Consider the following 17,770-nt stretch of genomic DNA (forward strand, 5'->3'; position numbering starts at 1 on the left):
GTTTACATCAATCCCTGTAAGTTGTAGTGAATGAACAAATTCTCAAGCAAAATTAAGTTGACAAACTATCCTTTCCAGTAGGGAATTTGCATTGAAATAATGACAAAAATAAACATTTTTACATGTTGCATTATTTAAAATGCAATGTTATTAATGCTCATTAATATGAATTTGGTAAAAGAGTATTTGTTTTTATTACTGAAAGATTGCAAAGGGCTTAGCTAACAATATTTTTCCTCCAGCAGGTAATTCTGGTCATTATATGTAAGTTTGTTTTCCCCCGAGTTTCATTAAGAACAAAAACTGGTAAAAAATTGTTATACATAAGAAATTAATAAGCAAAATGTAATAAAATAATTCATCGTAAATATTATTTTCCTTATTCTAAGTATAATAAAGGAAAATAACATTAATCATGATAAATCCTTGCGAAGACTTTCAAATATTTTATGCAATAATTTGCTAGATTTTAAGTTTTAACAATGTTAGAAAAATATTTGTGAGCTTGTAAAAAAATCTCCCAGTTGTATGCAGTTAAACATATTGCAATAATAAAAACAACGGTCAGTTGAAATGAGGAAAATTAGATCGATCATTGAAACATGTTTTCCCATTTTCAAAATAATAGACATAAATAACAATAATCATCATATATCAGCGCAAATCAATCAATCTCAATGAGTGCCTAAGACGTGTCTACACGACATTTAATTTTTTTCCAAAAGGAGGAAGAATTTTATTAGATATATATCTGTATCTAGAAATCTATTAAATTATTTGCTGGGTTGTGTATCACTAATGTTTAAAAAATAAACATTTTGTGTGTTTTTCTGTATCTTTAAGACTGTTTGGATTAATTAAACTCACTCAGTTCCAAAATTGAGTTTTCACGTAATTTACTTTTATCATTCCCCAAAAGGAGAAAGAGTCATCCTGTAAATATTCTGCTAGACTTTGCATTTTGATCATCTCAAAGGAGATTGCATAGGATGCAGGTTTGCTATTTTGACTATTATACCTGACTGTCGTTCATGATTTTAACTATTATACACCGTTTATATCATTGTCACTATTGGCCAATATTGTTGCTGTTCTTTGATTTCCCACACCCTTTAGGGCTGGTCTACTTTTAGTAACCTAGGGGATTTAAAGTTGGGGTGCAACATTTGAGTTAAAAGTTAAATATAGTCCACTGAGTACATCTGCTTTTGTTTTACTTTTGTCAGAGCTGTTCAGGTGGAATACATTAGGTTTGAGGAATGAGGGATGTGAGAGTGCTAGGGAGGGACGTCATGTTTGTCCCCGCAGGTTTATTATTTTATTTTTTATTTGTTAGTTTGGCATGATATGGTTAAAGTAAAAAAAGCCTGCTTCTAAACGTCAGCACAAACCCCTTGTAAAGGAAAAAAGAAGTGTTTATTAGAGTGTGTTTAAGAAATACACATACTTACACGCGCATCATGACTAAACTCACTGAGGCTGCAATCATAACTAGAAGATGATGGTAGAGAGTAACAAAGCTACAAATTCCGAACATCTCCTTTTATAAAAACACCATGATCATGCTTTCAGGACAAGTTGTAATTCCTTATCCGAGAATTTCCTCTCCTGTTCTCCCTGCAAGTTCAAAATTCAATGATGTCTTCTGCCCTTATTTTCAGTGTCTACTAAACTATAAACATATCAGAAACTCAGAGGGAAAAAAAACATCAAGCACATTTAAGGCTTGCAACATAATAAAATCAGCCTTCACACGGTTGGTTTTACCTCCCTGCACCTCGCCTCAACATCAAAAATGTTGCCTGGTATTTATCAGGCTGTTCAAACCCTCTGACACACAGCTGACTTTAAAAAGCAACCCCCACCCTTGTTGTTGTTTTCCCTCCCCTATTCTAATAGCCACTCCCATTATTTCTCTAACTCCCTCTCCTCACTGAGGATTGCTACCAAACAGCTTGCATTACAGCCTCCCGATTGGTGAGTTTCTCGTCTAGGGGGCGGAGTTTTGTTATTCCCTGCGAGCTTTTCAAATAGCTCAACCTCTCTTCTGTCACAGACCTTCTAGTTCCGCCTCGGAGTCACAAACAGAATCTATCTGCTTCCCAATCGCGCTTTTAGCTGCATAAATTCACAAAAAGGAAGGAAAAGTGGGATTTTTGTGCAATAAAATCTGATCAATTTGATCTCTTTATCCTCCAGCTCCTCGTTCTTGTATTCATTTTGGATGAGCATCATCAGCAGGCTATCTGCACGGCAACGGGCCTCAAGAGACGTTGACAGAAGCTAGCTTTGCTTTGTTCTGAGCGAATCTGATGCCCCCCCAAGTGTGGCCGGGGCGCGAGGAGAATGAGTCCGGCCGTGGAGGCTCAGGCCCGAGAAGCCAAGGATGCAGAGATCCAGAAGCAAAAGATGCAGCAGCAGCAAATGCCGCCGCCGCCGCTGCAGTGTTACATGGACAAAGGGGTCATACTTGAACCCTTCATACACCAAGTGGGGGGACATTCCTGCGTCCTGCGCTTTGGAGAACAAACCATTTGCAAGCCTCTCATCCCGAGAGAGCATCAGTTCTACAAGAGCTTGCCCGCCGAGATGAGGAGGTTCACCCCCCAGTACAGAGGTAGGAAGTAGAGATTTGTCATTCGGGAACGTTACGGTTCTATGAGCTGGCTTTTTGTACGGAGGACTGATCCTGCCATTTGTTCGTAGGGATACATGTATAAAAAATACCTCCGTATTTCCTAGACCAGGGATGTCGAACTCTGTTTGGCTCGGAGGCCGGATACAGATGTTATGTTGTCAAGGCTGAATCAGGAGAAATATGTCAATGCCAAATATATATATTTATTTTTCAATACTCTGGTTTATCCTACAGGCTACATTTGGACCCTATCCTAGAAATTATGACCACGCAATTTTTTCTCAGCACGATTATTCACCAACAGTGGGAAAAAAAGATTTTCATGTTTGGCATTGAATGTGCTGACAATTTGTTTATTTTAACAGTTAAGTAAATACAGCTTTACATCTGAACCAACTCACCACAAACATCACAAAACATAAACAAACTCATGTACATACTAACATACTAAAATTGGCATTCATTGAACCTGAAATAGGACCCATTTGAAAGTGATTAAGTGCTTAAATGCAAATAATACAAAATCCCCTTCCTTTTTGAAATTTTTTTTTTCTTTAAACATTGAAAAATAAATAATACATTATTTTAATTCATTGAAATTTGTCACTCTTAGGCTTCCGCAGTTTTACATAACTATCTCCTTTTAATTAAAATGATATTATTTTTCTTAAATAAATAGAACGAAGCCGACAGAGTTAACATACCAAAATTGGCATAGCCCCGGAACGCGAAAATGCAAATAATACCAAGAAGCTGCTTATTTGGGGGATTTCTTTTTTTAATAAATAATAAGTTATTTTTTTAGTTCATTGCAATTTGGCACTTCACTGATGCGGTTTGGTAACTTCTTTTTAGCCCCCATTTTACGTTGCACTATATATTACAGCGACATCTAGTGGTCGAATGTTATTCCGTGTCCCCCTAAAGCAGGGGTGTCAAACATGCTGCCCTCGAACTGGATCAGGCCCGCCAAGGATATTGATAGGGCTCGTGAGATAACACTGATAGAAGCACAAGGAAAAAACAAGCTTCTTGGTGCCACCTGCAGAGTAACTGGTGCTGGATTTCTCTCTCTTTCTCCCCCTCTCTCCCTCTTTCACTCTCTCTTTCTTTCTTGCTTTATTTTTCTTTCTTTCTTTCCTTCTTTCTCTCTTTTTCTTTCTATCTCTTTTCTCTCTCTATTTTCTCTCTTACCATTTTCTTTCTCTCTCTCACTGTCTTTCATTCTTCTTTTACGCTATCATTTCCTTTCTATCTCTCTCTTTTTGTTCTTTCCCTCTCACTGTTTCTCAATTTCTCTTCTCTTTTTATTTGTGTCTCTTTTCTTTTCCCTCCCTCTCCCTCTTTCTCTATTTCGCTTCTCTCTTTCTTCATGTCTCTTTCTCTCTTTGTGTCTATTTCACTCTCTTGCTTTCTCTTTCTCTCTCTTTCTCTCTATTCATCTCTCAATGTCTCTCTCTTTTTTTCTCTCCCTCTTTCACTATGTTCTCTCTTTGTCTCTCTCTTTATCTTCTTTTTCTTTGTCTCTGTCTCTCCCTCTCTGATTTCGCTTTGTATCTCTTTTTCTCTTCTCTTCGCTCTCTTTTTTTCTATTTCTTTCTCTCTCTATTTCTCTCTCCACCTTCCTCTCACTCTATTTTTCTCTCTTTCTTTTTTCCCTTTCTCTATTAGTCCAGCCCCTGTGATAATGTTTTTCTTACCATGTGGCCCCTGGTCTAAAATGAGTTTGAGACCCCTGCTTTAAAGCCACACAAATAACACCAAAGAGGAATTTATTTTACTGAGCCGTGCAGAAAAAGACGGTTCTCTAAAAGAAGCCACCATTCCCAAGATTAGTTGGAAACCAAGTAGAAAAATAGCAGAGGGTATTTTTCCACAAAGCACCACTGAGGGATAGAAAAAACAAACAGGACATAGTGTTCTGCTCGCTTTTGATGCTATTTGCACAGGTAGATGAGGTGAGCGGGGATGATTTGGTTGTTTCCTAGCGAGTACCTGAAATTTAGTCCTCTTTGCTTCTAGGGAGGGTTCTTTAGGTCGCAAAACTTGAGCTGAAGCTGTACTTGAGTTTCTGATGCGTGGAAAACAAAGTTCAGTTGAGCTGGTTGAACTCATTTGTCTATGGTAACATATTGTTTATCTGGCGATCTTAACAAGCTCTGCAAGTTTTCATGTTGGGTTTTTTTTTTTGACACACAAAAGAGTGTACCACTTATTCTTTTCCAAAAGCATTCTCATGTTTCAAGATTTACTGCCTGAGCTGCAAAAAATAGAATCCAACCGCATTCACCAAAATTTTAATCTGAAGTATAATATTTCTAATTTTAAGATATTTAAGTCAAGTCATGTTTATTTTTTGACGCCCTTATTCACAAAAAATCTCAAAAGGTTGCACAGAACACAGATTATTGCAAACCAAAGACTATTATTACACCATCCCCTGATCTAAAACCTACATGAGAGCAGGGAAAAACTCAAAAACCACAACATGAGCCAAATGAAGAAACCTTGAGAAGGGGCCGCACATGAGGTAATCCCCCTTCCAGGATGACCAGGCTGCAACGGCTGTTGCAATAACAAATAATACACAGATATTGTCAACGTGAAATGTAGGTCATTCATAAGCTATAAAATAGAAGTATGATTTAAACAGTTCCACCAAGATTACAGATCGAATCTCATTGAGCAGAACATTCCACAGCACTGGGGCCCGAATGGAGAATGCTCTCGAACCAGCGTATTTCTTCTTGGCTCTTGGGATCACTAGTAAACCAGCATTTTCAGGACAAGGCTCCAGACCAGAACACAGGGGGAAATTAAATCTGCTGGTAATTTAAGCTTGTTTTTGTCATATAGATGTACTTAGAATAAGCTTACTGTATGTGTCTTGTATAGCATTGAGTAGATTGTTTTGCTTGTTTTATTATTATTTTATTTATGATGCTGGTGTATTCTTTTAAATGAGCAAATCTACTAGATATGATTATTTGGTTTATTTGAGGATATTTTTTCTTATTTTATTTGAGAAAAGAGCCAATGTGTGGGGTAAGATTTTATTTATTGCAGTACACCAAATAAAATGCTTAGTTTAAGCATGATTTCGATTCAAAGAAGAAGATGTATACTTAAAATAAAAACCATATTTTATCTAACAGGTGTTAGATGATTTCGCTTGTTTAAGTATTTTTTTATCTTCAAATAATATTCCTTAAAAAAATAAGAAAATAATTTACCATCTGCTTTGTAAGATGATTTGCTTTATTTTAAAACATATTTTTAGTATTTTTTTACCAGAAATATAAGAACACATTTATTAAAGAAAAACTAAACCTAAAATGACTGAAGTTGCAATAGAAAAGGCATGCTTATTCTAGTTTTACGATATTTCATTTGTTTTTTGTTTTTTCGTTTGGGCAAAATTATGTTACCTAACAGATCATAGAATGTTTCTGCCCTTGGGGTAAGAATTTACTTTTATGCAGTGAACACTGAAAAAAAAAAACATTGTAAGTGCATTTTGATTTTTCAGGTGACATTTTTCTCATTTTAAGCAGTTTACACTAAACAAGCGATATTGTTTTTTTTAAATTAGATTGAAAATACTTTTGCAAGGAAGGAGATAATTCTTTCAAAAAGAGCAAAATGATACACCATGGGCTGGATCAAATATTTCTGCTTATATTTGGATCATATTTTTCTTTTTTGTTTGAGAAACAAGGACTAATATCTTCAAATAAGCTATTTTTAATTGTTTTAAATCTGTCAAATAGACCTTCTATGCTGATTACATAAAAAATCGACACGCCGTTTCCAAAATTGGATTCTTTTTAAGCACATCTGGTTTTTCTTGCAGATAAGCTATAAATTCCACTGATTAGCTGTACTAACCGATTGTACGATTGGACTCTTCTAAAAATATGTGTTAACCCATTTGTGAAGTCATGATTTGTTTTCACGCCAGATCCAAACTTCTATTTTCTGCCAAGAGGAAGCAAGCTTTTCTTGAAAACAGAATCGTGTTAAATAATCATTGCAGCATTGCCCGTCATACAGTATGTCAATATTTGAAGAAAAAAAAAGTAGAATTCTTTCACGGAGAGATTTTTTTTTTCAGGGAATCTTTTGTCAGACTGAATTACGTCAACCCAAAAGTGTGGGAGAATTGTCCTTATCTTTCCCGTCTATGTTTGTTGCGGTGCCCACATTGCTCGATTCTCTGTCAGCATCTTTTATTTTTTATCGCGCTTCTCACGCCCTTTCTCACTCTCCCTTGTCCTTCAACCTGGAATATTTTGTGTCATTGAAAAAGAAAAACAGCACAACTTTGCTTATTCTAAACTTTCTCTGAAAGAATTTTTCTGTTTTGACTCCATCTTTTGTAATCTTTTATATTTAGACTCTAAGCTGCAAAATGAATAAATGATAATGACGATTCTTACAATATTAGTAGCACATTTTTTTTCATTTGAAGTAATTTTTTCCAGTTTTTTTCTCAAAATATAAAGGCTAAAAAATGTTTGAAATTGTCTTATCTAGCAAAAGGTAGATCATGTTGCACATTTTATTGAATATTTTCTTGTAACATTAGACATAAAATACCTAACATTAACATAAAATACCTATAACATTCTTAAAAAAGGAAAAATGTCTCTTATATATATATATTTGGTAAATTGTCCTTCTCATTTTAAGAAATATTTTATCGAAAAATACCTAAAATGAGCATTATAAGACTCAGGCCTTTTTTTGCCAATGGGGTAAGAAAATATTTGTTTTAATTTGAAAATTTTCTTCAACAATCTGCTAAATAAGATCATTCTTATTTTATCTTAATTTAAGAATGATTTTATATATGAAATACTGTACCTTAAACGTAGAAACATTATCTTGAAAACGCTTAAACTTTTTTCTGCCAATGGGGTAAGAGTTTATTATCTAAGACTTTATTATCTTCCAATTGATGGCTACATATATAATTTCTATTGTCCCTAAACTGGGTTCAAATTTGAGGAGCCCTAGCTAGGAAAATACTGGTCTACTGCTGACTCCAAGAGCTAAGAAGAAATCTGCAGAATTGAGATCTGCTGAGGTTTTTGAGGTTTTCCTTTCCGGCACTGTTTCAGATCTGGGGATTGTGTTATTGTGACCTGTGCAGTCCTTTGAGGACATTTTGTGATTAAGGGCTACACAAATAATTGTGACATGACTTGACTTGGCATGATATCATTTTATGTGTATTGTGTCTAAAGGTGATTCAACCCGAAATTTCTGATTCTTACCAGGCGTGGTGTCGGTGAGTTTCGAGGAGGACAATGAAGGGAACCTTTGCCTGATGGCTTACCCCCTCCATAGCGACCCGGGGGCCAATTTAGAGAACAAGGATCCCGATAGCGAGCCAAAAAGCAAAATGGTCAAATGGGAAAACGTGACAGCACCTTCGCCACTCGCCGAAAGCGAAAATCTCACAAAAGAGGGACGGGTACGGCATTTGCGCAAAGACAAAAGGTAAAAAGTCTAAATTTCTGCTAAGAAAACATAGACTGCTCAACAATGTTCACCAGGCCTTTTGAAGCGTAGAACTTTTTTCTTACTGGTTAGCGCAAATGGCTAACTGTCTGGTATGCAAATAACTGCAATTGTTAGAAACATCGTTAACATAAGCTCAGTCAACTACTAAAATATCATGCCAGTTAGGAATCAAATTCCCAAGTAAATCACAATAACCCATCGCTGGTGAGCTATTTTCAAAACCAGTCCACAGTCTACCCAAGTGCTCTAAGGGGGCTACTTGGGGCTCAGAGGCTACAGGAAAGTCATTATTTGCAATTTTTAAAGTATTTACTATTTAATTCAAATAAAATTACAAAAATCTGTTTCCGAAACAAAGCTTATTAAAATCAAATTAAACATAATCAAATGTATAAATAGTTCGTTAAATTCAAATAAATAAACACAACATTTTTTCTTTTAAATCAAATTTTACATTTTTTTGGGCAAATTTGTAAACTAACCTGGGAAATAAATTATTTCCAAAACAAGCTGGTAAAAATAAAATAAATTAAGGGAAAATTAAATTGAATTTGAATAAATAAATAAATATTCATTTAAATAAAAATAATATTTTGGTGAAATTCCAAATCAACCCTATTAAAAATAAGGCTTCCGAAAATGTCCTATAAAAATAAAATAAATTAGAATAAAATGCAAATAAAGAAATGAATCAAATAAATATTTTGGGTGAAATTCTAAACCAACACAGGGAAAATGTTTCCAAAACAAACAAAAAAAAAAACAATTAAAAAAGGTAATAATGTAATGAATAAATGAATTTTCAAATAAAATAAATAATTTTGTAGAATTCTAAGCGTTGGAAAAAGGTATCCCCCCCAAAAAAATTATACAGAGATAAAATGAATGAACAGATAAATTAATTGATAATTATTATTCTCAAATTGTTTTTGTTGTAAAGTTCGAAACAAAGATTGGGGGAAATGTATTCAAAACAAATATAAAAATAAAAGTAATTAAATTTATACAGAGTTTAATTTTAATTTTAAAACATTCGATTTTCGAGGAAATTTGATTATGTAACCTATTTTAGCGTATTTTAATTCTACGTCTTAAACCACTGTGTCATAACATACTAACAACATGGTAATTACACGATACACTGTTATTTTAAAAATACCTAATAAACTGGTGACCATTCGTGCTCATCAGTAACAAAAAAGTAGCTCTTGGCTTCAAAATGTTGGTCACCCCCTTCTTCAGAGGATAAAATGGAGATTTTAAGATGTTGTTACTTAACATTTTATTACTCGTCCCCCTTCCAGCGCACACAAGCCTCAAGAGGATGTGGATCTGGATTGGCTGCAGCAGGCAGAGGTTTTGCACTACCGTCTTGAGCGCAGCCACAGTAATTTGGCTCTGCAGCTCGAGCACAATCCCTGGAGCCTCAAATGTCACCAGCAGCAGCTCCAAAGGATGAAGGACAACGCCAAGCACCGCAACCAATACAGTATCCTTTCTTTTTGCCGCCATGTGAAAAACGTGCTAATGAAAAGCAGGCTTTTTATAGCCAGCGTACACACACAATGGCCTGGCCCAGGATTCTTGTCGAACACTCTTTTATCAGCGTATTTCGTTGCCCTCGGTGTCACCTTACGCAATCGTGCCTGTTGAATAGATGTGACCTTGAAGCGACCTTGTCAATGACCCAAGAACAGCGACGGGAAGGCTGGGCACGTGTGTCCCGAAAAGCTTTTATCGAGATTACTAAAAGAAAAGAAAAACGTCAAGAAGTAATTTGATTAGCACAAATTCCGGAAAACAATATGCTACTTTATTTGCAAAATTGTATACACTGTGGCTTTAAATATATATATATTTTTATTGTGGCAGTACCGAGTAAAACAGCGAGTTGGTCTTTTCTAAAATTCATGCACTCTAAATACAAAACACTTCAGTGACAGCTGAAAACATTTACGATGCCCCTAAAGAATGAATAATACATGTTTTGGCAACATTATTCATATATTACACAACAGGGGCAAAACAGGAGGTTGAACAGTACTTTGTTCAATATTTTCATTGTACTCACAGTATTTAATTTTTTTTACCCACAAATGAAGTCCTCAATTCATACATCCGATTTGAACAGCAGATCAAAAACACAACACTTCTCTTTTTTAAAAATTGGCGTCAGTGTCAGTTCGCTAAAGTTTCCTTTAATTCTCTGTGAACGATGACAAGCAAATGCAATTCAGTCTCTTACCATGGCAACCACGAGTGTCAAAACACAAAATGACACGTCTGGTGTGCAATCCAGCACTATTCTTAATATGAAAGTTGACACCAGGTGTGCGCCAATTTTAAAATGGAAGAAATTGACTCAGGCGCAAATTGTATTGATTTAAAAAATATATCCTCTGTATTATGTTCAGATAAGAATAACTGTTTTTTTAATAAGATTGTGCCTCAATTAAATTAAAAGTCTTGTAATTGGTGATTAATTGATCAAATTAGTTTGATTAAATTTCCAGCTATGAAAATTGCTTTATAATCAGCAGCAGCTTTGAGTAATTCAAGTTGATTTCATGAATGTCTACTGTCAATATTTCGGTTTGGCAAATTTTATTTTTGATTTTTCAAATGACAAAATAATTATAGTTTGACAAATTTTTATTTTCTCAATTTTCAAAATAACATATATATTGAAATAATTTGGTCAATTGACCAGCTAGAGTAAAAATATTTCATTATCAGCAGGAGCTTTGAGTAACTTAAGTCCAACTCATTCCTACAATTATTTGATTACGATCTGGCAAATTGTCATATCCTCCATTTTTACAATGATGCATTATTCAAACTTATTTGCCTAGCCGGATTAACATTTCTTTATAATCAGCACCAGCTTTGAGTAATTTCACTTGGACTCCTAAATTCCTACATTAATATTAAACTCTGCACAATTTCCCATTTTTGACTTTTAAATAGCAGATTATTCAAATTAACTCAAAATGAATGTGATTAATTGCCCTGCCACAGTAACAATTCCTCCACTACCAACTTTGAGTAATTTTAGTTCAACTCTTAACATTAATATTAGATTCTGCTAATTTTCCTATTTTTGATTTTTAAAATGACAGATGAATCACATTCATTCATTAGGACTAATTCCTAAGTATTGGATTAGTTCAGACAATGCCGATCCTCCCTTGACTTAATGCCGCCAGAATTCATCCTGCTGGAGAACCTGACCTGGCAGCACACGGTTCCGTGCGTCTTGGACCTGAAAATGGGAACGCGGCAACACGGCGATGACGCCTCCGAAGAGAAAAAAGCCGTCCAGATCCGAAAGTGCCAGCAGAGCACCTCGGCCTCCATTGGCGTCCGACTCTGCGGCATGCAGGTGACATCCAAAAATTCAATCTACATTATAAAATATGGGCCGCTTCTTATTGGTTCGGGCAGCACGGCAACGCAGAGGATAGCGCGTGTGCGGCACAGTTCTGACGTCATAAGATCGAACCTTCCTGTGTGGAGTTTGCATGTTCTCCCTGTGCTTGCGTTTCATCCGGTTTCCTCCCACATTCCAAAGACATGCATGTTAGGTGAATTGGCCGGTCCAATTAGTTCCTAGGTATGAATGAGCGAGCGATTCTCTTTCCCTCTCTGCCCTGTGACTGGCTGGCAACCAGTTCAGAGTGTCCCCTGCCCACTGCCCGAAGATACCTGGGATGGGCTCCAGCACACTGAGGATTAACAGTGCAGGTAATGTGCTTCATAAATGGAGAAATGGAGAGTTTTATAAATGAGGAAAAAGTACCATGAGAACATTTAGAAAAAAAAAAAAACCTTTCAAACTTTGCTTTCGTCAATGAATGGAAATTCCTATGCGATGCCAAACTTTTGATCACTAGTGTATATGATTAAGCATTCAAAATAAATGTGCACGTAAAGAAAAAATAACATTTGATTTACCTTTGGTATGAAGTGACTTAAGGTGGTACAGTGGAGTTAGTGGGTGGATGCAGAAGAAGGAGACAGTATCAGTAACACTGATTTGAAAACTTAAACTTATTATGATTGTCATGCCCTCAGAAGACTTTGTTGCTTTAATCGCCTCTTCATCCTTGACAATGATCCTGATTGTCGATTGGTTACAGGCATATTCCTCAGCAACGGTAACATAAGTGTGCTTTCTTGGTGTTTCTCCGTTTCATTTGTTAGCATCTTCGTGCTCCTACTTTTAGCATTACTGCAAGTCTAATCATATTCAAGTTTGTTGCGCGGGATTCGAAATTGAACGAAAAGAGAGAAAGTCCCGTGGGAGGGTGTTCAGCCTATAAGATACTGGCATCTTCATGATGCTGTGACACAAACCAAACCAGCCAGCATTTTATATGATGTCATTCAACACCAGACAGGCCTCTTAGACGCGTATGAGGCACACACTTTGCAGTCATGCTCCCAAACACCACAACTTTTGAATTTTCTTACATTTTTAGGTACCATGTATTCATTGTTATTGTCTCATGTTGGGGAAAATAACATCACCAGGGGCCAAAAAACACAGTAAGGTAGGGACATAGTAGGGACGCTCTGACCTGGCGTAAAGTGTCCTTGGATTTATCAAGTAAAATAGTTTAGTGTTCTAAAAGAGACCCGTGTTGCCCCATCCACATTCTTTCTATGCTATAGAAACAAACAACCTCTTCACAGTTTGCACCAGCTGTCGGTTAAAAAGACTGGTCAAACAAAAGCAAACAAACTCCGTGTTTGTGTTCTAACCCACCAGGTTTACCAATCCGACACAGGCCAGCTGATGTTCATGAACAAGTACCACGGCCGCAAGCTCACCCGCTCGGACTTCAAGGACGCTCTGGTCCAGTTTTTTCACAGCGGGCGCCATTTGCGACGGGAACTCCTTTCGCCGGTTCTGCGCAGACTCCGCGACATGCAAGCCGCCCTGGAAGCTTGCGAGTCGTACCGCTTCTACTCCAGTTCTCTGCTCATCATCTACGACGGGGCGCCCCATCGGAAGCATACCCGAAGGCGAGCCGAGGGAGGCCTCTCTGAGGAAGATGGAGAAGAGGAGGAGGAAGAAGGACAGCTGGAGGCGGGTGGGGATGCGGGGGTGCCGGGTGCGCTTCATTTCCCACGCGATGAGGGTGTTCTGCCTCGAAACCCCGTGGTGGACGTGCGGATGATCGACTTTGCTCACACGACCTGCAGACATTACCGAGAGGACAGCGTTGTTCACGAAGGACAGGACACCGGGTATATTTTTGGCCTGCAGAACCTGATCACAATCATCTCCGAACTGGACAGCAACAGCTCGGGCTAAGCACTGAACACTTTGGGGGGGAGATAATAAAAACTCGGTTTCAGTTTCGGATCCCTACACCAGGGGTCTCTAACCTTTTTCAAGCTGAGAGCTACTTATTTGTTCTAATAGGGAAAAGGGCATTTCTAAGATAACAACCTATGTTGTTGCTATGTTATTACCAGGTTAATAATTGGAAGGGCGTCATATAGATTCAGTTAACCACTAAAAAATGATTTTACTAAAAAATCACATTGATAAAGGACTGGTGAGCTATTTTCAGAAGAGGTCCTCAGCTGTCCTTAGGGGGCACCCTGATGCCTGCGAGCACCACGCTTGAGACCCCTGTCCTAGAACTAAAAATACATTCTTACCCAATTAGTGGAAATTAGTGGAGAATATAATCCGAAACCTAATTCTTCTTATTTTGAGATATTTGATCTTGGTTTCTTAGTAAAAAGAGAAAATGTATATCCAATACAAGCAAAAATGCCATATCTAGCAGATAGTACAGTATTTCCTTGTCAGAAGCATGGACTTACAATATATATGGACGAATACAACCGTGGTATTTTTGCCGTGGAGGTAGGGAAAAAAATGGAAATGTCCTGGAGAAATCACCCAATACATATGAGGCTTCTTCAGCGAGTAGGCAGGAGTTTGCCTGCATCATACGTCTCTGTATTACAAGTCCAGAGTGCTTGGAGAGGAGTCATGATATACCAGATGAGGGACAATAGTACACATTAAAATAACCAGTGTTAACAAAGTACTTTAACACTCTTTAGATTAGAACCATTTGTTAACTGAGGTAGTTTAAAAAATGTTACTCTTTAAGTGATAATTTAACACTTTTAAGTTTCAAATTGCAACTTAAACTGTTAACTTTTTGGATCAAAAATGTACTCTATAGGTGTTGATTTAACACTGGTGTTTTTAAGGCAATCAGTAATAGTGTTAATTTAACACATAAAGACTAAACATTTAACACTGATTATCCTAAGCTACTTAGTAAAAATAATGATGCAGTTTATTTTACCCAAAGTTTCTGTACACAGAATTTCAAACAACAATAAAACGAGAATAAGATAAGCAAGCAATTAATACAAAGAAGAAATTCTGTTAATTTAACACTTAAAGAGTGAAGTATTACTACTTCTTCAGTGATTTTTATTTTTGTTTCTTATCTATGAATGTTAAACAAAATAAATGAATATATAAATAGTAAAATTATATATATATATATATATATATATATATATATATATATATATAAATTATTTTGACAAATTTGACAAAACATTTTGCTGCACGGTACACATCAAATTAAAAAAAAAACCCTGAAATGAACAGAAGTTCGCTCTTGATATTCTTGGTTCATTTTGTATGAATTAATTGAAATGAATACACTTTTGTTTTGGGTGGAAAATATTTACTTAATTTTGTCAAAATGTCTAGGCAAGATCATTTTGCTTATTTCAAGGATCATTTTTTTTCCATTTCATTTGAGATACAACATAAAATATTTTAAAATAACATCCAGACTCATAAAGGTAAATAAATCTGTCTATGGGTAAGAATTTATCTTTTGAATTATAGGCTGTGTTCAAAATCACTCCTTTTTACTTTTACTCGCCTACGTAGGAATGCATATCAAACTTGGAGCATTACGCATAGAATAATAGCAACTCTCAGCTCTCAGCTCAAAAAAGGTAGGTGATCCCTGATCTAGGCCTAAATACAATATTAAGGAAGGTCAACAAACTGCACTTGAACATATATTCAATAAAATAATCAAGAAAGTAGGAAATAAGAAAATGATTCCAAACACAGCCTCCATCTGATCGTGTCAAGACGCCAACTGGACTACACTAAGGTACTTTTCTCATTTTCCGGTGTTTCGTCCTGTTGTCTGTTTTGTGGAATTTTCATCTATTAGCGAGCTTCAAGTAGAAAGCTGAAGAATCGTTTCCATTTCCAAAGAAAGACTTTGCACAAACTGTACATGCACTTAAAGACATTTAGCAGGGACGTTTTTGTATGCGTATAGAAGTGTGGATTCAATTTGTACAATCAGAGAAAGAAGCGAAAGACTTATTTCTTGGACCAGGTCCATTAAGTCCAAGCAAATTCTCCAAATGCATAAAGGGAGAGAGCACTACATTCCGTATTGTTACAATAATGATATTCATGTTTGTATTCTTCTGTTTCATGTTGGGGTTTTTTTGTCCGCTGGGGAATAAATGAAATCTGTTGTTTGCTCTAAAACTTTTGTTTTCATCCTTATTTGAACTCATATATCATCACTGGGTCCAGTATAAAGCATTGATAACTGCTTGAAGTGGTAAAAGAAATATGCGCGCAAAACAGAGGATTCAAAAATATCATCGCTAAAAATGGAAACTGCGACAAGTCTGCAACTTGATACACAGACATCCGAGGGTCATGTGTCTTTTTAAGACGGCCATATTGGATTACCAGCATCAATGGAAGAAGATGTAAATACATATCGATCTGCGTACTCTACAAGTTTAGGTGGTTTTGAAGACTATCCATCCATCCATTTTCTGCACCTCCTTAACCACAGTAGGGCCACGGGGCTGCTGGAGCCCATCCAAGGCTTTCTTCGGGCAGTGGTCAGGATACACCCCTAACTGGTTGCCAGCCACAGAGACAGACACCTCACTCGTTCACATTAAGAGACAATTTAAACCGGGAAGGCTGCAGTAGCTGGAATTGAACCCTGGATCTTTGCACCTTGGGGCTGTGCGCTAACCACCCAGATGCCGTGCCGCCTTTTGAAGACTAGATACAAGGAAAAGTTGAGTGTGAACAGCAAAATAGAGCGAAGTTTGGTGGAAATCAACAAGTTCTCAACAGATTCCAGCATTTTTCCTGCAATTTAAGAGCTGAACATTGTAAACTATTTGATATACAGAACAATCCTGCACAACGTAGACTAGCTTTAATCCTATAACACAGTGGTTTGAACCACCGGCCCGCAGACATTTACCGGGCCGAAAGAAAAATACTTATTATTTCTTGCCTGTACCATTTTTGTTCATGAATAGCCGTAAAAAAAACCTAAAAGTGTCATGATTACTCACCACACTCACCTGCGCCCGCTCGTTTGGCGCCAGCTTCTTCTGGTTACCTGATTGGTTCCCCGTCCTACTTAAGCTCAGTCTTTTCACTCATCTGTTGTCAATCCGTCAGCGAACTGTTTTCACAAGGCAAGCATTTTTTGACTCTGACTCCCGTCAGCCCCGTTTTGTCATTCGTTTTCCACTCCTCCGTTCGTGATTGCCCCGTTTGTCTCCTGCTACAACCCGTTTTTGACCCCGACCACGTTTTGATCTCCCGTCCCGGCTAACGACCCGTTTTTTGACCCAACCACGTTTCGATCTTCCGTCCCGATTAACGACTGTTTTTTCCGTCCAACTATGCTACGACCTCCCGCTCCGGAAGATCCACTTCCGCATTCAGAAGACGATCCGATCCCGTGAGCGGCTTGCTTCCCGCGTCCAGCGAGCACCGGATCGCGGGCGCTGCCTTTCCTCTATATCTCGTTACGCATCTGGGTCCTACTTCCGTTCTGGTCTTGACAGTATAAAACATCTATATTCAGCATCCCGGGGGTTAGCTGTGAAAAATTTGCAATGATTTTTTTTCTTGCATGTTAGGGGCTTTGTGTTCTCATAGGACTGTAAGGATTTAAAAAATAATAATACACTTGGCAACCCTCAGAAGGCTTAACCAAGATGACAGCAACTTTAATCTGCTGAAATCTAGGTCGGGACAAGTGATTGAAGACTTTGAATGATACTTTCAAGACCCACTTTCAAGAAAAAAGTCAATGCCACCATAACCGGTGACATTGAGATTTGGCAATGCTCCCGAAAAACAGGACGGAAGATGCTGGAGATGAGATAATATCTATTGGACTCCTTACAGGGAAAACTGAGGAGCCAGCATGGTGTTTGTGGGGACTCTGTTGGTTATATGTTATGTAACTGCCTCAGCGGGGTCTGTGTGCTGGTCTCACCCATCAAAATGATCCTGTCCTGTCATCATACGCGCCTTGTTTCAGAGTGGATATCATTTATGTTGCCTCACACATGGAAAACCTCCATACTGCCATCTAACATGTGTGTCTTTCATCCTTGGGTCGGTTGCTTATTCAGGGTTACCTCTGGCGCAAGTGGAGCAGTTGCGTAACAGATAAAAAAAATATATGTATCCCCATGACGACAGGCGAGGAAAGGCAAAACTCTACAAGGTGTTTTGACGGATAAAATGTAATT

General features: G+C 37.3%; 1 protein-coding gene across 1 annotated transcript; it reads left to right on the forward strand.

Annotated features, from left to right (window-relative positions):
- Positions 1-2,065: 2,065 nt before the first annotated feature.
- LOC148364584 (inositol hexakisphosphate kinase 2-like) lies at positions 2,066-15,734 on the forward strand. Its single transcript, XM_088338728.1, has 5 exons — positions 2,066-2,617; positions 7,921-8,143; positions 9,472-9,656; positions 11,374-11,549; positions 12,939-15,734. Exons 1-5 carry the CDS (start codon positions 2,347-2,349, stop codon positions 13,485-13,487), a joined length of 1,404 nt encoding a protein of 467 aa, XP_088194854.1. The 5' UTR covers positions 2,066-2,346; the 3' UTR covers positions 13,488-15,734.
- Positions 15,735-17,770: the final 2,036 nt, after the last annotated feature.

This window comes from Urocampus carinirostris, chromosome 6 (genome assembly GCF_059441175.1).
Source record: "Urocampus carinirostris isolate Australia breed hairy pipefish chromosome 6, RoL_Ucar_1.0, whole genome shotgun sequence".
NCBI lineage: Eukaryota > Metazoa > Chordata > Actinopteri > Syngnathiformes > Syngnathidae > Urocampus > Urocampus carinirostris.